This window comes from Boleophthalmus pectinirostris, unplaced genomic scaffold, assembly GCF_026225935.1.
Source record: "Boleophthalmus pectinirostris isolate CB_2022bp ecotype Guang Dong unplaced genomic scaffold, ASM2622593v1 HiC_scaffold_3, whole genome shotgun sequence".
Taxonomy (NCBI): domain Eukaryota; kingdom Metazoa; phylum Chordata; class Actinopteri; order Gobiiformes; family Gobiidae; genus Boleophthalmus; species Boleophthalmus pectinirostris.
In genome coordinates this window covers 7,429,708-7,455,243 of record NW_026571299.1, presented here as the reverse complement: position 1 = coordinate 7,455,243, position 25,536 = coordinate 7,429,708, and the positions used below count along the sequence as shown (strand labels likewise).

The 25,536-nt window shown below is 42.8% G+C and overlaps 1 protein-coding gene across 4 annotated transcripts in view; it reads right to left on the bottom strand.

The window, feature by feature from the left end:
* The window catches only part of LOC110167936 (transcription factor COE3-like), a 168,983-nt gene that overhangs the window by 132,124 nt on the left and 11,323 nt on the right, over window positions 1–25,536 (bottom strand). For all 4 annotated transcript variants that reach the window (XM_055160114.1, XM_055160117.1, XM_055160115.1 and 1 more), the window contains exons 2-4: window positions 14,262–14,418; window positions 9,985–10,048; window positions 1,922–1,977 (exon numbers count right to left, since the gene is read on the bottom strand). In XM_055160114.1, the coding sequence (XP_055016089.1) occupies window positions 1,922–1,977; window positions 9,985–10,048; window positions 14,262–14,418 (277 nt within the window). The remainder of the gene's footprint in view (window positions 1–1,921; window positions 1,978–9,984; window positions 10,049–14,261; window positions 14,419–25,536) is intronic.

Below are 25,536 nucleotides of genomic sequence, written 5' to 3'. Positions count from 1 at the left end.
AACCAGGACTAAACCAGGACTAAAACCAGACTAAACCAAACCAGGATTAAACCAGGGAACTGAAAACCAGGACTAAAACCAGGACCTAAAACCAGGACTAAAACCAGGACTAAAACCAGGATTAAACCAGGATAAACCAGGAAAACCAGGAGGACTAAACCAGGACTAAACCAGGACTGAAAAACCAGGACTGAAAACCAGGACTAGGACTGGAACCAAGACTAAACCAGGACTGGAAACAGGAGGACTAAACCAGGACTGAACCAGGACTAAACAAGAACTAACCCAGGATTAACAGGACTAACAGGACTGAACCAGGACTGAAACCAGGATGAACCAGGACTAAACCAGGACTAAAACCAGGACTAACCAGGACAGGACTTAAAGCAGGACTGAACCAGGAAACCAGGACTAAACCAGGACTGAACCAGGATTGAATCAGGACTAAACCAGGACTAAACCAGGACTAACGCAGAACTGAACCAGGACTAAAGCAGAACTGAACCAGGACTGAACCAGGATTAGACCAAGACTCCAGGAGTAAACTAGGATTTAAGTCGGACTGAACCAGGACTAACGCAGGACTAAAGCAGGACTAAAGCAGAACTGAATCAAGACTAAACCTAGGACTAAACCAGGACTAAACCAGATCCAGGTCCGGTCTGAGCCTCCCCCTCCCGGTCGTCTCCTCGTCTCTCTTCACTCTCTGCCTCCGTTTCCTCTCCTCTCCTGCTCCTCTGATCCGCCTCTAAACTCCACCGTCGTCCATCTTGGTCTAGTCCTGACAGCTCGGGGACTCAGACCTGGGACTTGGACTAGACCACATCACTCCAGACCAGGACTCGGGGTCTATAGGCCTGGTTTAGATCTGCTGTAGTCCTGCTTCTGTTTTGGTCCAGTTTTTCAGTCCTGTTTTAGTACCGGTTTAGTCCTACTCAAGTTCTGTCTTTTCACACTGGTCCTGGTTTAGTCCTGGTTTGATCCTAGTTCAGTCCTGATGTAGACCTGGTTTAGTCCTGGTCTAGTCCAAGTTGAGTTACAGTTTTAGTCCCAGTTTAGTCCTGTTTTAGCTTTAGTCTAAAGCTTGGTTTTACTGTCCCAGTCCTGATTCAGTCCTGGTTTAGTCTTGGTGTAGCCCTGGTGTAGTCCTGGTTTAGTCCTGGTTTAGTTCTTGTTTAGTTCTCATTTAGCACTGGTTTAGTCTTGGTCTAGTCCTGTTTTAGTCCTAGTTTAGTCCTGGTTTTAATCCTGGTTTAGTCCTAGTTTAGCCCTGGTGTATTCCTGGTTTATTTTTGGTTTAGTCCTGGTCTAGTCCTGCTGTAGTCCTGGTTTAGTCCTGCTGTAGTCCTGGTTTAGTCCTGTTGGAGTCCTGGTTTAGTCCTGTTGGAGTCCTGGTCTAGTCCTGCTGTAGTCCTGGTGTAGTCTTGGTGTAATTCTGGTTCAGTCCTGGTTTAGCCCAACGATCAGGAGGGGGAGAAGGAAGGAGGCTCAGAACGAACCTGGTCTGGTCTAGTCCTGGTTAGTCCTGGTTTAGTCTGGTTTAGTTCTGGTTTAGTTCTTGTTTAGCCCTGGTTTAGTCCTGGTTTAATTGTAATTTAGTTTTGGTTTAAAATTGTGACATGTTTTTGACTAAGGAACTGATGCAACCATACCAACCAGGTCTGAATCAGGACTAAACCAGGTCTGAACCAGGACTAAACCAGGTCTGAACCAGGACTAAACCAGGTCTGAACCAGGACTAAACCAGGTCTGATTCGGGACTAAACCAGAAATGAAACAAAACAAAGGAGCACAAATCCAGACAGCATCATATCTAAACCTGAATTAAAGAGGTGTAAAACAGGACTAAACCAGGTCTTCCCCAGGTCTGGACCAGGTCTGAACTTGGTCTGGACCGGGTCTGGACCATGATCTTCCTCACCTGTTTGGTCATGGAGTCGATGAGCCGCACGTACAGGTCCTGTTCTGTTCTGATTCCTGCAAAAAAAAAAAACACAAAAGTTACGATGAAGAGAAACTGCAGTATAAATATAAACTGATTTGCTAAATTGTGAATTTTAATTTGTGTTATAATGTTGTTACCTCCAAACTCTTTAAGAGAATTTAAGTAATTTATCTTCCACGTACATTTCAGTTTAACATGGACTCACAAAACCTTTATTTACACCATGATCTTGGCACACCATTGGCACCATTATCCAGAGATCGGACCAAGTTGTCGGTTTGTAAGTCTCAAGTCAAGTCTCAAGTCTTTGACCTCAAGTCCAAACTGAGTCTCGAGTCACTGGCCCATAAGTCCAAGTCAAGTCCAAGTCGTCTGCTTTGAGCTTCAAGTCACTTCAAGTCTTTAAACCACAGTATCAAACGCAGCTTAGATTTTGCAATTTAAATGAATTTTAAGATAAATTGTTCTTATAAAGTCAAAGTATATTTATATATGAGTATTTATAAAGAATATAAAAGTTGTAGAAATGCAATTTTTTCTTTTTTAAATGTCTTGACAAGATCTTAGTGTGAATCATTACAGCCAGAATAGAAAGAACTAAGATTTAAAAGTGCTCCTCAAGTCACAGGCCTCAAGTCCGAGTCAAGTCCCAAGTCACTGACCTTCAAGTCCAAGTCGAGTCCCAAGTCTTAGTCCATTTTATCAAAGTCAAGTCTCAAGTCCTAAAAATAGTGACTCAACTCCAACTCGAGTCCAAGTCACGACTTGCGAGTCCCCACCACTGCCTTTATCTAGATCAGGGGTCTCAAACTCAAATGACCCGGGGGCCACATTAGATAAAGTCTGAGTGAGGCTGGGCCGCATTGAGTATTCGATAAATAGCGGTTGCATGAAAAAAAACGCCGTATGTGCACGTGTACTTGTATTAACAGATCCACTTAGACTCGTTGCTTCACAGCTGCTGTAAGTTGAGTTTTGGGACGTAAGCTGCGTTAATAATCTGTTGTTGTGAATCTGCACGGGCACCGATTGCAGCTTCATCTGTCAGTGCGGTCGGGGGGTGGGATTGTGCGTACATCTACCGCGCGCCGCACTGACATTATTCTTTGGAATTAAAGGTTGTATAGAGGATTTTTTAAGGGAAAAGAAATACAGCGACAGTCCTTTTTCAAATGTTGAGCATGCGTGACACCACCTTCCTCCTCCACAGCCTCAGTAGAAACACCTCCTCCTGCCTCTTTACTCTAGAAATCACACTTGTTTACATCCAGTGCGCGTTCAGAATTACTGTTGAAGTTTCCTGTCTAGAAATATTTTAGCGACCGACACATCAGTTTTTAGAGCCTTCGTCTGCTTCAGTCGCGCAATCGCTGGAAAGAATCTCCAAAAATCATCTCAGTTTGTCTTTGCTCCTTTTCCCCTTCTCTTCTTCTTTCAGCGACCTCAAAAACGGACTTTCTTTTGCGGCGAACTGGTCGTGGATTCTCGTCCGACATCGCGACAAACTTTGGGCGAAATGCGAGGAAGCGACAGTTTAAAAAAGCCTCTAAAAACCGCTGCATAAACCACATAATCCCCAGGCAGTTACACTAGAAACATAGGGAGTTTGATTGACAACCAATAGAAAATGAGGCAGCCTCGTTTTCTATTGGCTGATGTTTATCTGGCCTCACTACGTCCACAATTGACAGATTTTCATTCTTTTTTTTTTTTTTTGGTCATCATAATTACAAGGCTTCTGCGTCTCTGTAATGGTATTTTAAACTTTCACAGACGATTTGAAACAAAAAAAAATCCTCCATACAACCTTTAAGTGGAGGGCCGCAAAAAAATCCTTCCTGATCTAGATGGTGGCATATTTCTCTCTACTGGTCTTCACCGTCTCACCACACTGACTTTATAAACCTCCTCAAAGATCAGACTAGGTTCACATTTGAAATTACACTATGTTGGCTTTTCCAATCCCCCCGGGCTTGTATTATTAATGGTAAATAAACTTCTCCTGCTTAAAGGAACCGTTCGCAATGTTGGACATACAGTAGGACCTCATTTCCTCGTGAGTCAGACTGTTGGAGACGTGTGGAGACACTTTTTTAAATATTCCATCCAGTCCTTGTATTTGCAGAGGTCGCTGGTGCTAGGCTAGTGCATGTCAATGGCCATAGTTATCCTGCTTACCCACTCCACAAAACACCCAAAACAAATCTATTATTACACCAGACTGTCCATGTAAATGTCTGTGTCAATAGAATAATGTTTGAAATAAAACTAACCTCGCGTCGCATGAATCGTCGCATGTTGAGGGACTATTTTCTCATATATCACTCCGCCGCTGCCGAGCTTTCTATCAGTAAGTACAACTCGCTGCTGCTGCTCAGACATAAATCCTTCAAACGCAAGGTTGATTTTACTTCTACAATTATTCTATCAACACAGACATTCACATGGACAGTCTGGAGTAATAATAGATTTGTTTCTGGTGTTTTGTGGAGTGGGTAAGACTGTTTTTAGTGGCAGGATAAACTATGACCATTGACATGCACTAGTCTAGCACCAGCGACCTCTGCAAATACAAGGACTGGATGGAATATTTTTTAAAAGTGTCTCCAGACGTCTCCAACACTCTGACTCACGAGGAAATGAGGTCCTATGTCCAAAATTCCGAACTGTCCCTTTAAGACGTCCAGTTGGTCTCCAGCTTTTTACTTTTCTCCCTTTCTTGGACAAGCTGAGAACTTCGACAACAAACTCCATGATGAGAAACAGGAAACAGGGAGGTGATAAACGAGCACTGAGCAGCAGAACTTCCGGGGCAAATAAACCAGAGAGAATAAAATATCAAAATTAAAATAGGCTGTTTTTTGATTGGTTTATTTGAAATAAACTTTAAATTAAACATTGGAAATCGAGGTCAAAATCAGTTTTTTGTTTGACACTAAAACGTAATAATGAAATAACAAATTGTTTTCCCATTTTATTGTTTTTCGTTCTTAATTGAAACTCAAAAGAACAAATCGTACATGGATCTAAATCATAAAATAAACAAATGGAATCTTCTTTTTGGCCTAAAGACAAGAGTTTAAATGAAATCCTGTTCCTGCCATCGTCCTGTCGGGAAAATAATAATAATAATAATAACATGAAAAAAATAAAAATACACAGATACACACTTCTCCTCTAATGAAACATCAGTCAGAGCGAGAGGAGACAGGACTGCGGGCGAAACTATAACGATTAAGTGTAAGTATTTTCAGTTTGGATCACTCATTTTAATAAAACACATTGTACGTGATTTGTGACGTCATTGATAAAAGGCGCCAGGTCCAGTAAAAATCTGAAATGTTTGATTTGTTTTAATTAAAAATGATGCAGAATCTTGTTATTAACATTAAAAGGACTGAACCAGAACTAAAACTGGACTAAACCAGGATTAAAGCAGGACTAAAACAAGACTAAAACAGGACTGAACCAGGATTATAGCAGGACTAAAACAGGACTAAAACAGGACTAAAAACAAGACTGAACCAGGATTAAACCAGGACTGAACCAGGACTAAAACAGGACTAAAGCAGGACTGAACCAGAACTAAAAACTGGACTGAACCAGGATTAAAGCAGGACTAAAACAAGACTAAAACAGGACTGAACCAGGATTATAGCAGGACTAAAACAGGACTAAAACCGGACTAAAACAGGACTAAAGCAGGACTGAACCAGGATTAAACCAGGACTAAAACTGGACTAAACCAGGACTAAAACAGGACTAAACCAGGACTAAAACAGGACTAAACCAGGACTAAACCAGGACTAAAACCAGGACTGAAGCAGGACTGAAGCAGGACTAAACCAGGACTAAAACAGGACAAAAACAAGACTCAACCAGGACTGAACCAGGACTAAACCAGGACTAAAGCAGGACTAAAACAGGACTAAACCAGGACTAAACCAGGACTAAAGCAGGACTAAACCAGGACTAAACCAGGACTAAAGCAGGACTAAACAGGACTAAACCAGGACTAAATCAGGACTAAACCAGGACTAAAACAGGACTAAACCAGGACTAAACCAGGACTCAACCAGGACTAAAACAGGACTAAAGCAGGACTAAACCAGGACTAAACCAGGACTAAACCAGGACTAAAGCAGGACTAAACCAGGACTAAAGCAGGACTAAAGCAGGACTAAACCAGGACTAAACAGGACTAAACCAGGACTAAACCAGGACTAAACCAGGACTAAACCAGGACTAAAACAGGACTAAACCAGGACTGAACCAGGACTGAAGCAGGACTAAAACAGGACTAAACCAGGACTAAACCAGGACTAAACCAGGACTAAACCAGGACTAAAGCAGGACTAAACCAGGGCGGCTGTGTTTTAGCCTCATGGGGGCAGAGCTACAAATTAAGTTGTAGCTGTTTTATATTTGTTATTTTTTTATATCTCATATCGGGAGACGTGGGTGGACGGCGAACTCCCTCGAACCACGTCCACCACACCCCTGTGCGCTACATGACAGGTCAGATCTGTGGAGAGGCGCCCCCATTCACAGAAGGAATTATTGTGTTTTAGAGCAAAAGAAACAAAACAAACAAACAAACAAAAAAATTGAATGAATGAATAAATGCTAGATGTTTTATGTTTAATGTCGTACCGAACATTCCAGGGAAAACAATAACATCTCCATCGCCAAAACATTCCCGTTCGTTTCCCCAGGACTAGGACACTTTTCAGTCTTCCTTCCTGGTTTGAAATGATGACATCACACTAGGGAATTTTAACTGTTACCTAGCAACCGCGGCGTAGCTGGGCCCAAACTCCTCTAATGTCACAGAGACAATTATCTGACAAAAACAAATGTAAAAAAGCCCCTTTGTTTTGTTGAAATGATGTTTTAAGCAGCAGGAAAGAAAAAAAGGGCCGTGTCCGAATGTCTCCTCCAGCCCCTAACCCCTCAGACACAGAGATTCGGACACGCAGATCACGACAGTCGGGTCACGTGAAAAAAAGTCTAAACACTCGTTTTCCTATTTAGGACACTGTTTAGGTTTACTTTGCAGATCTTAAGGGCTCCGGCTGCTGGAACACTGCGGAGTGAAGCAGTCTAAAGTTTTATCTTAAAAACACAAGTACTTGGATGGGAAAACGCTGGGAATTCCAGGTGCCACAGTGGGATACTAAGGACAAACGGAACATTTTTATGCTTTTCCACCTTCAAGGCGCCTGACATCAGTGAATCACTTTATTTAGATTATTTTGATTCATGATTATTTGTATAGTTTTGTTATTTTGTTATGTAAATTAGGGATGGGCATGATTAATCGATTAATCGATAATTGATCATTAAGAATTTCATCGATTACGTTAATTTTAATCGACAAACCGAATGTAGGTTGCTGTGTGTCGTGACCAAACAGGTGTGTACATGTGTCTCTGCATCAGAAGGAGCGAGACACAAACAGTGGGTCAGTCTGCAACGTACCGAAGCACAAATGTGTATTTAACAATGACTTGTACAAGAAATTCCACACTTTCCGTTGCGTTCGGGACAAGTGTGAGTCCATGTGCACAGTGTATAAAGCAGCACATATGTTTCTGTGTCCAGTGGGAAAAAGTTTTGCCAGGTGAGAGTCGCTCAATGTGGATGACGAGTCCCCACCTCCCTCCCCCCGTACGATGTCCTGGTTTTGACAAACGCAAATCTGGTCACACTAACCTGTATTCCACTGAATCATGTCTTTTAATCTGACAGAAGTTGAACCGCATCAGCGACACAAGAGCTGTAGTTTTATCTTCGCTTAGTTTATGCAAATTAGCGATGTGGTTTTAAGTTTAGTTTCTGTGAGAGTTGAGCAAAACTGAATTAAACACATTATAATGTCAAACGGGCTGATGTGGCTCTAGAGTCGTTACGGTTTATATGTCGTAAAGTTGAATATATTTATGCAGATTAGTAGTGCAGATAGTAATAATAATGATGATCATTTTAATATAAAAACATTAATGATTAATCGATAATCGATTGTTAATTCTTCCGACGATCGATTAAGAAAATTTCATCGAATGTCCATCCCTAATGTGAATATGTATGTACATCCTGTTTTCTGTATGTGAATAAAAAAATGCATTTATAGCCTGACATGGAGCCCAGGAATCTAAATCAGGATCTAAATAAAAACAAAACAAACAAACCACTCACCCATTCACACTCCAGTGTACGCAAACACTGGGGGCGAGGTGGGTTAAATGTCTTGCCCAAGGACACAACGACAGCATTCATCTGTGGGAGCTGGAATCACACCACCAACCTGTGGGTCAGTGGATCTGAGCGCTCGATCAGGGAGGTTTAGGTCAAGAGCGGGATTCAAACTGCCAACCTTGGGATCAGTGAACAAACACTCAACCACAGGGGTGTCAAACATACGGCCCGGGGACAGATCCGGCCCTCCAAGACCTTTAATCTGGCCCTCGGCTGATTTTCTACTAAAATATTTTTATTATATTTTCTATTAAAGTTAAATATTGGTAATTTTCTGCGGTGTTTATCACAGTAGCGTCTCCAGCGTCTCGTACGTGGCCCCTCCCACCAGAGCAGCACAAATGAAGACTTGTCTCTTTCCAAACGCTCTTAATTAAAGGACGATCGTTTTGACTGTTGACCGTGACACCCTCATCAGAAAAATGTCAAAAATGAGAAAAGTGGAACCGAGTGCAGAATTTTCCAACAAAAATTGACTTATTCCTATTTGCATACCGTATTTTCCGGGCTATTAGGAGCTCTGTATTATAAGTCGCACTGTCATTAAATGGTCTATTTTCAAACTTTTTTCACAAATAAACCTCACGGGACTTTAAATGAAACACAACAGTGTGATGGGTGAGTGGTTTTGTTTGTTTGTTCGTTCATGGTGACTCTGGGTTTGTTCAGTTGTGGCGTGTAGGGAGGGTGTGTCTGGGATCGCTGGATTGTCGGCGTGTTCGCAGTGACTCAGTTGTTCAGTCGTGTCTAGAAGCGGCACACTTGGACTCGCTTTTTCGGTTCGTTCCTCCGTTCCGTTCCTCGTCGGCGTGGAGTGATGAGTGTGTCTGTGGGTGTTTTTCGCTGTGCGGTCGCTGTTTGCTCCGTGTGTGTTTGCGGCTTTGTAGTTTACTGAAGTCGTGCTGGGACGCCCGAGTGGATTCGTGTATGGGGCGCTCTGGATTGTGGTGCGCGGTCGTTTTTTGATGCGGTTAGAGGCTTAAGAGCGCGTCTAATAGCCCAGAAAATACAGTACAAGTTCATGTTAAAACTTTGTGTTAAAATTGCATTTTTATTAAAGTTTCAGGTTGTTCATAATATTATAATATTTTGTAAAAGAAATAGTTAATCAATTAAAGAAGATTTCTGTAATAGATTTGCGTTTCTTTGAACTTATTGCTCTTTTTGGGGTTTATTTGCCTTTTTTTTTTTTTTCCCGGCCCCTTTGGGATCGAAATAGGTTGGATACCATTGTGTCCTTAGGCAAGACACTTCGCCCACATTGCCGAGTATGAACGGTGTGAGTGTTGGTGGTCAGAGGGGCTGATGACACAGACTGGCAGCCTCACTTCCATCAGTCTGTCCCAGGGCAGCTGTGGCTACAACAGTGGAGTGACTGAATAATGTAGTTCCAGTGTTTCCCAAACTTTTTTCTGGGGACCCATGTTTTAAAAGTCACAAATCTTCACGACTCAAGTCAATAGACATTATTCGTAAATCAGAAAATAAATGTGTGACCATTATTGAACATTAATGAGGATATTTTATTGTCGACTGAGTGATCGTGTCTCTGAACAATTAGTATTACTCAAGTTTTAAACAAGGAAAAACAATAATCAGTGTTTCCCACAGAAAACTGGTTACGCAAGATCGTGACAAGGCGACCCAAAAAAAAATCTCTACCCCAGTCTTTGAGAAACAATGTCATAATGCTGTGTAAACCTCTCTGGGACTCTTGAAAGGAGCTATAAAATTCTAATGATGAATAAATGAATGAGGTAAACAGAAGATGACGTTCTGACCGTTGCTGTAGAGGAGCTGCAGTCTGTAGTGGATCCCGTTGTTGGTCTTTTCTCCGTTGTATTCCTGCCACAAACACAAATATATTTCACTGTTATCAATATTCACGTTATAACTTTTCCCAGATTCTCCACTGAAATGACTTGGATTCCCGTTTAACCGGAAGTGCCACCACAAAAAAAACATGTGGAGCGTTTAGAGAAGAAAGTGCTGGAAAATGTATTAGGAATGTAATCATCTAAAGTAGAAATTAATGTGGGGAAAATTCTGTCAAAAACAAATAAATAAATAATAATATTATAAAAAGAAACTAAAACAAAACTAAAAAAAAAAAAAAAAAAAAAAAATTTAATAAAAAAAAATATATAATTATACAAATAAAATTGAATAAAAAAAAATAAAAAAATAAATAAAATAAAATAAGAAACAATAGGGTAAATTCTGTAAAAAAAATGTAATAAATAATATTAAAAAGAAAGTAAAACAAAACAAAATTAAATTTAAAAAAGTAAACAGAAAAAATATATAAATAATTATACAAATAAAATTCAATAAATAAAAAATAAATAAATAAATAAAATGAAAAGCAATGGGGGAAATTCTGTCAAAAATTTAATAAATAATATTACAAAGAAAGTAAAACATTTTTTTAATGTAAAAATAAAAAAATATATTTATATAAATAATTATTTTTAAAAATTTAAAAATAAATAAAATTAAAATAAAAAGAGAAACAATGGGGGAAATTCTGTTTAAAAAAAAATTAAAAATAATATTAAAAAGAAAGTAAAACAAAACTAAATAAAATAAAATAAAATATATAAAAACAAAAGTAGATAATGTAATAAATAAAATTTAAAATAAATAAATAAAATGAAAAACATGAAAAAGTTATAACTTAAAAGTGTAATTAAAATGAATGAAAATAAAATACAATAAATAAGATAAAATAAAATAAATTAATCTGAAAATGAAAATGGAAAAAATTAAAAATGGAACTTCAAAATCTGAATCAAAACGTTACATCTTATGAAATAAATAAACGAGGAGTGAAGCAGCTGAACATCTTAAACAGAGACATTAAAAAGAAGAACATGAAATAAAAGTGCAGATAATTTGGTCCCAAAAAGACGAAGCCCCGAGGCCGAACATTGAACTGAAATATTGATGAAAGTGAAGAAGGCTGTGACCTCTGACCCCGCCTCAGACTCACAGTTATATTTTTATTTATTTTGTCTTTTATGTTTTTCTGTAGTTTTGGCTCAAACGTCGACCAGCTGAGCTCAGAACTGGAACACGGCCAGGAGAGAGGGAAGAAGGAGGGAGGAGAGAGGGAAGAAGGAGGGAGGAGAGAGGGAAGAGAGGGAGGAGGGAGGAGAGAGGGAGAGAGAGGAGGGAGGAGAGAGGGAAGAAGGAGGGAGGAGAGAGGGAAGAAGGAGGGAGGAGAGAGGGAAGGAGAGAGGGAGGAGAGAGGGAAGAAGGAGGGAGGAGAGAGGGAAGAAGGAGGGAGGAGAGAGGGAAGAAGGAGGGAGGAGAGGAGGGAGGAGAGAGGGAAGAAGAGGGAAGGAGGGAGAAGAGGGAGGGGGAGGAGGGAAGGAGAGAGGGAGGAGAGAGGGAAGAGGAGAGAGGGAGGAGAGAGGGGGGGGAGACAGAGAGGAAGAGAGAGGGAGGAGAGAGGGAGGAGAGAGGAGAGGAGAGAGGGAGGAGAGAGGGAAAGGAGAGAGGGAGAAGAGAGGGAGGGAGAGGGAAGGATGGAGAGAGGGAAGAGAGAGGGAGAGGGGGAGAGAGGGAAGAGGGAGGAGAGGAAGAAAAGAGGGATAGAGGAAAGAGAGAGAGAGAGACAGAGGGAAGAAGGGAAGAGGAGGAAGAGAGGGAGGGAAGGAGAGGAAAGAGGGAAGGATGGAGAGAGGGAAGAGAGAGGGAGAGAGATAGATCGAAGGAGAGAGAGGGAGGGAGAGGAAGGGAGAGAGGGAGAGGAAGAACAGAGGGAGGAGGGAGAGAGGGAGGGAGGGAGAGAGAAAGAGCGAGAGAGGAAAGAGGGAGGGAGAGAGAGAAGAATGTGAGAGAAAGAGGGACAGAGAAAAAAGAGGGAGGGAGGAAAGAGGGAGGGAGGGATAGACGACACCAGGGAGAGGAGGAGAGAGGGAAAGAGGGAGGGAAAGAGAGAAGGGAAGGGAGAGAGAGGAGGAAGGAGAGAGTGAGAGATAGGAAGGAAATAAAGAAGGAAAAGTGGAGAGAGAGAAAGAGAGGAGCAGGAAGGGAAAGAGGGAGTGACAGAGAGAGGGAGAGAAAGAGGAGGGAGAGAGAGAAGAGGAAGGATGGAGGGAAGGAGGGAGGGAAAGGGAGAGAGAGAGGAGAAAGAGGAGCGGGAAAGAGGGAGGGAGAGAAGGAGAGTGGAAAGGAAGAGAGAAAAAGAGGAGAGAGAAAGAGAGAGAGATGGAGAGAAACGAAAAGAGGGAGACAGAGAAGAAGTTAGAGGGAGGGAGAGGGGGGGCGAGAGAGGGAGAGAAGAGGGAGAGAGGGAAGAGGGAGAGGAGGGGGAGAGAGCGAAGAGGGAGGAAAGAGTGAGAGAGGGAGAAAAGAGGGAGAGAGGAAAGAGGGAGGGATAGAGGGAACCAGGAAGAGGAGGAGAGGAGGGAGAGGGGAGGAAAAGAGAGGAGGCAGGGAAGAGAAGAGGGAGGAAAGATGGAGAGAGAAAAGTGAGGGAGGGAGAAGAAGGAGAGAGGGAGTTAAGAGAGGAGGGTGGGAAAGAGGGAGAGAGAAAAGGGAGAGAGAGAAAGAGAGAGGAGGAGGGAGGGAGGGAAATAGGGAGAGAAGGAGAGGGAAAGAGGGAGGGGAAAAAGAGGAGGGAGGGAGAGAGGGAGGAAGAAGAGATTGACAGAGAGGGGGGAAAGAAAGAAGGAAAAGTGGAGAGAGAGAAAGAGAGAGGAGCAGGAAGGGAAAGAGAGAGTGATAGAGCGAGGGAGAGAAGAAAGAGGAGGGAGAGAGAGAGAGAGAGAGAAGGAGGAGGATGGAGGGAAGGAGGGAGGGAAAGAGAGAGAGGAGAAAGAGGAGCGGGAAAGAGGGAGGGAGAGAAGGAGAGTGGAAAGGAAGAGAGAAAAAGAGGAGAGAGAAAGAGAGAGAGATGGAGAGAAATGAAAAGAGGGAGACAGAGAAGAAGTTAGAGGGAGAGAGGGAAGAGGGAGAGAGGGGGAGAGAGGGAAGAGGGAGAGGAGGGGGAGAGAGCGAAGAGGGAGGAAAGAGTGAGAGAGGGAGAAAAGAGGGAGGGAGGAAAGGGGGAGGGAGGGAGAGAGGAAAGAGGGAGGGATAGAGGGAACCAGGAAGAGGAGGAGAGAGGGAAAGAGGGCGGAAAAGAGAGGAGGCAGGGATAGAAAGAGGGAGAGAGAAAAGAGAGGGAGGGAAAGAGAGAGGGAGGAACCAGGGAGAGAGAAAAGAGAGGAAGGGAGGGAGAGGAGGAGAGAGGGAGGGAGAGAGAAAAGGGAGGGAGGGAAAGAGAGGAGGGTGGGAAAGGAGAGGGAGGGAAAAGAGGGAGGAAAAGGGGAGAGAGAGAAAGAGAGGGAGGGAAAGAGAGAGGGAGGAACGAGGGAGACAGAAAAGGGAGGGAGGGAAAGAGAGGAGGGTGGGAAAGAGAGAGGGAGGAAAGAGGGAGAGAAAAGGGAAGAGAGAGAAAGAGAGGGAGGGAAAGAGAGAGGGAGGAACGAGGGAGACAGAAAAGGGAGGGAGGGAGGGAGGGAGGGAGGGAGGGAGGGAGGGAGGGAGGGAAAAGAGAGGAGAGGTGGGAAAGAGAGAGAGAGAGGGAGGAAAGAGGGAGAGAGAGAAAGAGAAGAGGGGGGAGGGAGGGAGAGGAGGAGAGAGGGAGGGAAAGAGAGGAGGGTGGGAAAAGAGAGAGGGAGGAAAGAGGGAGAGAAAAGGGGAGAGAGAGAAAGAGAGAGAGGAGCAGGAAGGGAAAGAGAGAGTGATAGAGCGAGGGAGAGAAAGAGGAGGGAGGGAGAGAGAGAGGAAAGAGGGAGGGAGAAGGAGGAGAGAAAGAGAGAGAGATGGAGAGAAATGAAAAGAGGGAGACAGAGAAGAAGTCAGAGGGAGAAAGCGATAGAGAGAGAGCGGGGAGAGAAGGAGGGATAGTTCTTGTTGCTCTGTTTTGAAGTTTCGTCAGTGGTTCTGTCGCAGTTTTATCGTGATCGACCCAGAACACACTTTGTTTAAAACTGAAAAACTTTTTGAGATTTGATCTGTGTGAGAGAGAAAGAGTCGGAGGACGAAGAGGATGAAGATGAGGTACCTTGTCTTTCTCCACGAAGTCCACGTAGGAGGTCCTCTCGATCTCCACGGGTTGGCCCTGACGGTCGTAAAGCGCCAGGACGAAGTGGAAGAAGTTGGACTTTCTCAGGTTTGAAGGAGGCTGCTTCTCGAAGTGAGCGCGGGCCAGACCTACACCGCTGAGAGAGGACAGAGGGTCAGGACCAAACCAGGACTAAACCAGGACTAAACCAGGACTAAACCAGGACTAAACCAGACCTACACCACTGAGAGAGGACAGAGGGTCAGGACCAAACCAGGACTAAACCAGGACTAAACCAGGACTAAACCACCAGGACTAAACCAGACCTACACCACGCTGAGAGAGGACAGAGGGTCAGGACCAAACCAGGACTAAACCAGGACTAAACCAGGACCTAAACCAGGACTAAACCAGGACTAAACCAGGACTAAACCAGGACTAAACCAGGACTAAACCAGGACTAAAACCAGGACTAAACCAGGACTAAACCAGGACTATACCAGACCACTGAGAGAGGACAGAGGGTCAGGACCAAACCAGGACTAAACCAGGACTAAACCAGGACTAAACCAGGACTAAACCAGGACTAAACCAGACCTACACCACTGAGAGAGGACAGAGGGTCAGGACCAAACCAGGACTAAACCAGGACTAAACCAAGGACTAAACCAGGACTAAAACCAGGACTAGGAACCAGGACTAAACCAGACCTACACCACTGAGAGAGGACAGAGGGTCAGGACCAAACCAGGACTAAACCAGGACTAAACCAGGACTAAACCAGGACTAAACCAGACCTACACCACTGAGAGAGGACAGAGGGTCAGGACCAAACCAGGACTAAACCAGGACTAAACCAGGACTAAACCAGGACTAAACCAGACCTACACCACTGAGAGAGGACAGAGGGTCAGGACCAAACCAGGACTAAACCAGGACCCAGGACTAAACCAGGACTAAACCAGACCTACACCACTGAGAGAGGACAGAGGGTCAGGACCAAACCAGGACTAAACCAGGACCAAACCAGGACTAAACCAGACCTACACCACTGAGAGAGGACAGAGGGTCAGGACCAAACCAGGACTAAACCAGGACTGAACCAGGACTAAAAGGACCAGGACTAAACCAGACCTACACCACTGAGAGAGGACAGAGGGTCAGGACCAAACCAGGACTAAACCAGGACTAAACCAGGACTAAACCAGGACTAAACCAGGACCTACACCACTGAGAGAGGACAGAGGGTCAGGACCAAACCAGGACTAAACCAGGACTAAACCAGACCTACACCGCTGAGAGAGGACAGAGGGTCAGGACCAAACCAGGACTAAAACAGGACTAAACCAGGACTAAACCAGGACTAAACCAGACCTACACCACTGAGAGAGGACAGAGGGTCAGGACCAAACCAGGACCAAACCAGGACTAAACCAGGACTAAACCAGGACTAAACCAGACCTACACCACTGAGAGAGGACAGAGGGTCAGGACCAAACCAGGACCAAACCAGGACTAAACCAGGACTAAACCAGACCTACACCACTGAGAGAGGACAGAGGGTCAGGACCAAACCAGGACTAAACCAGGACCAAACCAGGACTAAACCAGGACTAAACCAGGACTAAACCAGACCTACACCACTGAGAGAGGACAGAGGGTCAGGACCAGGACCAAACCAGGACTAAACCAGGACTAAACTAGGAGTAAACCAGGACTGAAATAGGACTGAACTAGGAACTAAACCAAAACAGAAGCAGGACTAAACCGGGACCGAACCAGTACTAAGCCTGGACTAAACCAAGACTGAACCAGGACTAAACCAGGACCAAACCAGGACCAAACAGGACTAAACCAGACCTACACCATTGAGAGAGGACAGAGGGTTAGGACCAGGACTAAACCAGGACCAAACCGAGACTAAACCAGGACTAAATCAGGACTGAACCAGGATTGAACCAGGACTAAACCAGGACCAAACCGAGACTAAACCAGGACTAAACCTGGACTGAACTAGGACTAAACCAGGACTAAACCAGGACTGATCCAGGATTTAACCAGGACCCGAACAAGGACTAAACCAGGACTAAACCAGGTCTAAACCCTCCATTCCTCAGACGACCTGAACTAGAAAAACAATCTAAACCAGGCTAAACCCGACCAAACCCGACCAAACCGGGCCCAAACGGCGAGAATCATCCAGATCTACATTTCCAGAAGCCCGAGTCAAGCAAACCAGACTCTCCACCGCGGCTCCTCGGAGACCGGGTCCCCTGAGTCCGGATTAAACCTGACCTTTCGGCTCCATAAACATCATTATACTGTGTGCTAACTGCGCTAATGCTAATGTCTGCGCTGCTTTATTTATGAGCGGCTAACAGAGCTAATGCTAATGTTTACACAGGGATAATCCCATTAGAAAGCGCTAACCGGATTAGCTCCAGCTGCGTCCAAATAAAACAACCCCACAATGCTTTATTTATGGATTATTATAATGGTATAATCTTCATAAAGTGAGGATTTGGAGCTTGTTGACCCTATCTCGCAACGGTGGAGACGCAGAGACCGCCGGGGTTAAGGGTTAAATGTTCTTAAGAGCGGTTTAGTGCGTCGAAAATAAGTCTAAATTGATGTTTTTGTTTATTTTTGTTTCATCGTTTGGGTGTTAAAAGTGTCGGAAATGAGATACTAAGACCGAAACCAGGACTAAACCAGGACTAAATCAGGACTAAACCAGGACTAAACCACTGAGAGAGGACAGAGGGTCAGGACCAGGACTAAACCAGGACTAAACCAGGACTAAATCAGGACCAAACCAGGATTTTTTTTTTTTAAAAGGACTAAACTGGGACCAAATAAGGTCTAAAGCAGGTCTAAATCAGGACCAAACCATAATCAAACTAGTACCAAACTAGGATACATCAGGACCAAATAAGGACTAAAAAAGGTCTAAACCAAGACCAAACCAGGGATAAACCAGAACCAAACTCGGACTAAACCAGGGCCAAACTAGGACCAGACAGGGCTAAACCAGGACCAAATAAAAACTAAACCAGATCTAAACCAAGGACCAAACCAGAACCAAACCAGGAGTAAATCAGGACCAAACCAGGATCAAACTAGTACCAAAACAGGACTACATCAGGACCAAATAAAGACCAAACCAGGACCAAAAAGGACTAAAACCAGGACCAAACCAGGACCAGACAGGACTAAACCAGGACCAAATCAGAACTAAACCAGGATCAAACTAGTACCAAACCAGGACTACATTAGGACCAAATAAGGACCAAACCAGGACCAAACAGGACTAAATCAGGACCAAATAAGGACTAAACCAGAACTAAACCAGGGCCAAATCAGGACCAAACCAGGATTTTTTTTTTAAAAAAGGACTAAACTGGGACCAAATAAGGACTAAAGCAGGTCTAAATCAGGACTAAACCAGGACCAAATCAGGACCAAACCATAATCAAACTAGTACCAAACTAGGATTACATCAGGACCAAACAGGACTAAACCAGGACCAAATAAGGACTAAAAAAGGTCTAAACCAAGACCAAACCAGGGATAAACCAGAACCAAACTGGGACTAAACCAGGACCAAACCAGGACTAAACCAGGACCAAACTAGGACCAGACAGGGCTAAACCAGGACCAAATAAAGACTAAACCAGATCTAAACCATGACCAAACCAGGACTAAACTGGAACCAAACCAGGACTAAATCAGGACCAAACCAGGATCAAACTAGTACCAAACCAGGACTACATCAGGAACAAATAAAGACCAAAGCAGGACCAAAAAGGACTAAACCAGGACCAAATAAGGACTTAACCAGATCTAAACCAGTGATATACCAGAACCAAACCAAGACTAAACCAGGACCAAACCAGGACCAGACAGGACTAAATCAGGACCAAATAAGGACTAAAGGAGGTCTAAACCAGGACCAACTCAGGACTAAACCAGGATCAAACTAGTACCAAACCAGGACTAAATCAGGATCAAATAAGGACCAAATCAGGACCAAACAGGAATAAATTAGGACCAAATAAGGACTAAAGCAGGTCTAAACCAGGACTAAATCAGGACCAAACTAAGATCAAACTAGTACCAAACCAGGATTACATCAGGAACAAATAAGGACCAAACTAGGACCAAACCAGGGATTAACTAGAACCAAACCAGAACCAAACCAGGACTAAACCAGTACTACATCAGGATCAAACCAGGGATAAACCAGGACCAAACCAGGACTAAACCGGGACCAAATCAGGACCAAACTAAGACTAACCCACTGCACAAAGAAACGCTGAAACATGTGTTTTTAGTGTAATTTTTGTACATCCAGTCTGTGTCCAGTGAAGGTCCAGACTGTGACGCCAGATGACGTCTCTTTTCCAGCCTCTTCCTGGTGTCCAGTATTAATCTTCCCAGGACTTCCGGATGAGACTGATTCTAGTCCAAATGAGGTCGTTGTTGACGTCTTTTCTGCGTCAAATTTTTAAAAATAAATAAATAAATTTAATGGTCACGTTTTTATGCAGCGCTTTTCCACCCTCAAGATGAAAAGTGATTTGCAACAAGAAAACACTCACCCAGTCACACAGCAGTGCACACAGACACAGGGGCGAGGTGGGTGAAGTGTCTTGCCCAAGGACACAACAGCAGCGTTCATCTGTGGGGGCTGGAATTGCACTCCCAACCTGTGGGTCTGTGGTTCTGACGCTCAACTAATGATGTTTCACATCGAGACCATCAACCTTTGGATCAGTGAGGAAACTCGACCACCTGAGCTCCTGCTTTCCTTTTGACTCATAACTCATAACTAACTCAAAGGCCCATAGAATTTTAAACATTTTTGTATGAGGAGGCTATAATTTTCCACAAATTGCATTTCCAAATAAACATACCTATACCTAAATTAATTAAACACATAATTTTTAACACACATTAAAACACACATTATAACATTTTTATTTTTTTTTTTAAGTAGAAAAGACGTCGACTATGATTTCATCTTAACTAGAATCAGCCTCGTCTGGAACCTGGGAACGTCAGTACTGGACGACTCAGGAAAAGAGACGTCACGTCTGGACGTACGAAAATGTCCCTAAAAAATACTTGTTTCAGTGTTTCTTTGTGCACTGGGTTTATTCATTAATAAGGTAATTTTCCTGCACCTGTGTTAGACGTCCCCATGACGTCCAAAAAAGTCTCGTCATGCACGGCTCAAATGTTTAACTGCAGAGTTAGACGTCCCAGTAGTAAACGTTTGCACGTCTTTTAGTCCAGGATTGGTCTTGGACCAAGGGACATAGACATGATCTGCACATTCATAAGACATGTTAAGTGGGAAAACAAGATCAACCCAGGATCAAACCAGGACTAAACCAGCACTAAACTAGGACCAAACCAGGACTAAACAAGGACCAGGACAGCTCTGGGACTACCTGCAGTATTAATAGCAGTTGTGGTGCAGTCGCGGTGATGAGAGAAACATGGAAAAGTAAAAACAGACTCCACATAAAGACCCCACACGGCCCCAGAATCCGACCCGGGGCTTCCTGTGGTGTAAAGACTGGACCGTACGGTGGCCCAGAAGGACAAGAAAGTGGATGTCTGTTTTTATATTTGGGTGATGTTTTGGATTGTGTGTGTGTGCGTTTGGAATGAGATACCTGTGTGTGTGACCTCGGCCACAATGATAGGTCCAAACTGGACTAAACCAGGACTAAATTCGGACTAAACCAGGACTAAACCAGGTCTGAATCAGGACTAAACCAGAAGCAGCTCTGGGTGTAAATACAAAGTGCAGCTGTGAGTGCGGAAAGAGGAAACAGCACTGGAAACACAAATACAACACGAGTCAACACTTGACATGTGTGGACGAGTGTGCACGTGACAGGAGCGTGCACGGGAGGTAAACGTTCCTCTCACGTGCACAAGCAGAGCAGTGTGCATGTGAGAAGAGTGTGCATGTGCGGATCTGTGCATTAGGAGAGTGCACGTGGCAGAAGTGTGAATGATGAGCGTGCATGTGAGAGGAGTGTGCATGAGGAGTGTGCATGAGGAGCGTTCATGGGCAGCCCTGTGCATTGGGAGAGTGCACGTGAGAGGAGTGTGCATGAGGAGCGTGCACATGAGAGGAGCGTGCACATGAGGGGAGTGTGCACGTGAGAGAATCGTGCATGAGGAGCGTGCATGTAAGAAGAGCGTGCACATGAGAGGAGTGTGCACGTGCGGGTCAGTATATTAGGAGCGTGCATGTGCAAGGAGCGTGCACAAAGAGAGTATATGAGGAGCGTGTGTGAGGCGCGTGCACGCGAGGGGAGTGTGCACATGAGAGGTGAGTGCACGTGCCGGCCAGTGCATTAGGAGCGTGCACGTGCGAGGAGAGTGCACGTGACAGGAGCGTGCGTGAGGCCTGTGCACGAGGAGAGTGCATGTGAGAAGAATGCATGTGCGGGTCTGTGCATCAGGAGCGTGCACGTGCGAGGAGAGTGCACGTGAGAGGAGCGTGCATGAGGGGCGTGCACGAGGAGAGTATATGTGAGAGGAGCGTGCATGAGGGCGTGCACGAGGAGAGTATATGTGAGAGGAGCGTGCATGAGGGGCGTGCACGAGGAGAGTATATGTGAGAGGAGCGTGCATGAGGGGCGCGCACGAGGAGAGTATATGTGAGAGGAGCGTGCATGAGGGGCGTGCACGAGGAGAGTATATGTGAGAGGAGCGTGCATGAGGGGCGCGCACGAGGAGAGTATATGTGAGAGGAGCGTGCATGAGGGGCGTGCACGAGGAGAGTATATGTGAGAGGAGCGTGCATGAGGGGCGCGCACGAGGAGAGTATATGTGAGAGGAGCGTGCATGAGGGGCGTGCACGAGGAGAGTATATGTGAGAGGAGCGTGCATGAGGGGCGTGCACGAGGAGAGTATATGTGAGAGGAGCGTGCATGAGGGGCGTGCACGAGGAGAGTATATGTGAGAGGAGCGTGCATGAGGAGCGCGCACGAGGAGGTGTTGAAGGTGCGAAAAAAACGTGAAAAGTGTAAAAACAAACGTGGAAATCACAGCTGCTCTTTTCCATCTGCAGAAGAAGAAACAGATCTGAGCTTCTGTACAACCTCCACCGATCATAAACACACAAGACTAAGACTCAAAATGTTCCACAGTACGGCATTAAACCTTTCTATCTTCACGGAGACCAGCACGGACCGAGTTACAGGTCAGGTCTGTGGAGAGGCGACCCCGCTCACAGTCAGAATGTTGTTTTTCTGTAGGTGTTTTTGAGCTGTTAAACCATCTGTAATTAATTGAATAAATGTGAAGTAGAGCTGTTTAAAGTCACACTGCGGAACATTCCAGACAAAACATAACATCATAACACAACAGACATCTCCATGGAGAAAAGCTTTTGACCGACCCTCCACCAGAAAAGTTACACAATGCACCTTTAAACTGTGTATGAAAGGTTTTGACAGTTTTCTAATTTACTACTACTACTACTACTACTACTACTACTACTACTACTACTACTACTACTACTACTACTACTACTACTACTACTACTACAACAACAACTACTACTACTCTACTACTACTTACTACTACTACTACTACTACCTACTACTACTACTACCTACTACTACTCCTACTCCTACTACTACTACTACTACTACTACTACTACTACCTACTACTACTACTACTACTACTACTACTACTACTACTACTACTACTACTACTTACTACTACTACTACTACTACTACTACTACTACTACTACTACTACTACTACTACTACTACTACTACTACTACTCCTACTACTACTACTACTACTCTACTACTCTACTACTACTACTACTACTACTCTACTACTACTACTACTACTACTACTACTACTACTACTACTACTACCTACTACTACTACTACTACTACTACTACTACTACTACTACTACTACTTACTACTTACTACTACTACTACTTACTACTACTACTACTACTACTACTACTACTACTACTTACTACTACTACTACTATTACTACTTACTACTACTACTACTACTACTACTACTACTACTACTACTACTACTACTACTACTACTACTACTACTACTACTACTACTACTACTACTACTACTACTACTACTACTACTACTACTACTACTACTACTACTACTACTACTACTACTACTACTGCTACTACTACTACTTCTACTACTACTACTACTACTACTACTACTCCTACAACTAAATATCAAGAAGCAGTTTGTGAAGAAAAGTGAGAAATCGTGTTACACAAAAACTTTTTGGTTGGGGGTCTGTCATCTGCTTGTCTCTATGGATACGTCATTACTCTGTCTGGAATGTTCCACAGTGTGACTTTAAACAGCTCTACTTTACATTTATCCAATTACAGGTGGTTTTATAACGCAAAAATATCTAGAAAAACAGACATTGTGACTGTGAGCGGGGTCGCCTCTCCACAGATCTGACCTGTAACTTGTTTTGGTTTGGTTTCCATGAAAATAAAAAGGTTTAATGCCATACTGCGAAACATTCCAGACAAAGCAACAACATCTCCATGGAGAAAAGCATTTGACGAACGAACAATCCACCAGAAAAGTTACGCAATGCACCTTTAAACATAAACATTTTAAAGGCGTTTTCTTAAATTTATTCATCAAGTCATGATCTCTGTGAACATGTGAGGAGTTTTGGCCCAGTGTCCAGCGTCGTGGTTTAACAGTTATGAAATTCCCAAGCGCAATGTCCGGATTTTCCAACCAGGAAGGAACACAAGAAAACCTAAAAAAATGTTGTTTTTTTGGGTTGTTTTCTGATCTGAAGTGTGTTTTAATTGAAATAAGAAGTCTAATAGTCCTACTCCTGGTTTAGTCCTGGTTTAGTCCTGGTTCAATCCTGGTTCAGTCCTGTTTTAGTCCTGGTTTAGTCCTGGTTTAGTCCTGTTTTAGTCCTGGTTTAGTCCTGGTTTAGTCCTGGTTTAGTCCTGTATTAGTCCTGTTTTAGTCCTGTTTTAGTCCTGGTTCAGTCCTGGTTTAGTCCCAACTCAGACATGGTTTAGCCCTGTTTTAGTCTTGGTTTAGTCCTGTTTTAGTCCTGTATTAGTCCTGTTTTAGTCCTGGTTTAGTCCTGTTTTAGTCCTGTATTAGTCCTGTATTAGTCCTGTTTTAGTTCTGTTTTAGTCCTGTTTAAGTCCTGTATTAATCCTCTTTTAGTCCTGGTTTAGATCTGTTTTAGTCCTGGTTTAGATCTGTTTTTTAGTCCTGTTTTAGTTCTGTTTTAGTCCTGGTTTAGTCCTGTTTTAGTCCTGGTTTAGTTCTGTTTTAGTCCTGTTTTAGTCCTGTTTAAGTCCTGTATTAATCCTCTTTTAGTCCTGGTTTAGTTCTGTTTTAGTCCTGGTTTAGTTCCTGTTTGTTTAATCTTACTTTAGTCTTGGTTTAGTCCTGTTTTACTCTGTTTCTGACAATACTGACAATTGTAATTGTATATATATATATATATATATATATATATATATATATATACATATATATATATATATTATATATATATATATATATTTTTTTTTTTATTTTTAAAAGTCTGTATGTGATTTTTAAATCCAGATCCACTTTATTTCTGTCGCACATTTTACAAACAAAGCCGTTTCCAAAGTGCGGCACAGAGATCATAAAACAAAAACCACAAAAAGATAAAGTGCTAAAATTTGGTCACTCCAGTCCTAAAATGATAAACATAGTCAAATCTAAAAAAAAAAGAGTAAAACCATAAAAATCGTAAAATAGCAGTAAATAAGTAAATTAAATACAAATCACTAAATAAAATAAATACTTTTGCTGTCTTAAAAATGTGTGTGTGCGTTTTGAGTTTAAAAAAAAAAAAACACATCTCCAGGTTTGTTTGTGTTGAGGAAATGACATTATAACATAGAAAATAGTGAAATAAGAAAAGAAAAGTGTGTAATAATAAGATAAATAAGAGGATTAAACTACACAGGAAAAAAAACAATATCTAGGTAAATTAATAAGACTTAAATTAGGAACATTTAAGTGTTGTTTTTCTTATTTTAAATGCAGCTGTAGATGTATTTTCATATTTTAAGTACAAAATGTCCTGTTCCACTGGCAGATAATTTTACTTTTGAAGTGAAATTTTCTCAAATCGTGATAAAACTTTCTTAATTCAAGTCGTCTTAACATGACTACATTTTGTTTTTTTGCTGTATGGGACAATTTTGAGTTTTAAGCAGAACTAAACCTGGACTAAACCTGGACTTATCCACTACTAGACCAACACAGCTCAAGTCTGGACTAACTTCAAACGGCAAAGATTAAACCGAATGAGCTGGAGGAAGCGTCTGGGGAGAGGGAGACGCAGACACTTTGTTTAGACATTTTTGCGCTCATTTTAAAACATTCATATGACGCTGTTTTCTGATTTAATTTATAAAGTTGTTTCCTCGTCACAAACAGACCTGGAGTTGTGTTTTGTTTCATTCACATGTTTAGGCTGATATGTGAAGTGCTCCACTGTGTTTTTAAACTCCATACACCAGGAGTCTCCAACCGCTTTCCTTTGGTGAGCTGTTTTTACAAAATGCCAAAGAGCTCCTCATTTTACCGTTCACAAGATGTTCAGTAAATCCAAGAGCCACGGCCTTAGATCAGGCACAGTTACATCAGACATGTCAAACTCAGGCCCAGGGGCCAAATTTAGCCCATGACATAATTATATTTGGCCCTCGAGATCAAATCAAATCTGTATTAGAGCTGACCCGCCGGTTACAGATCGACTGTAGAGACATTATTTATTTAAAATGTTGTTTTTATTTTATATTTAGCTTGTTCTGGATTCAGTGTTTAAGCAAAACTATTATTAAACATTTATTTTAATAAGAAAAGGTTTTACATTACACTGTAAGAATTTTTTATGTGAAATTATAGTAAATTATTGTCTAATACTTGCATTTCTTTCACAGCAATTTACTGTAATTAATTCACAGCATTTTACTGTCATTATATCACAGTAATTTAAGATAAAACAACAACATTTTACTGTAAATTCATGGCTGTCATGCTCAAGGAATTATTGTGAATTTCACCTCCATTCAAAGTCAGAGCAAAGTGAAATTCACTGTAATGGAAACGACCGTTAATAGAATATTTTGCAGTAAAATCACACAATAAAATACTGTGTAATCCTGGTAATAATTAAAACAACAAATAATACAGTAGTTTCCTGTTTTTAC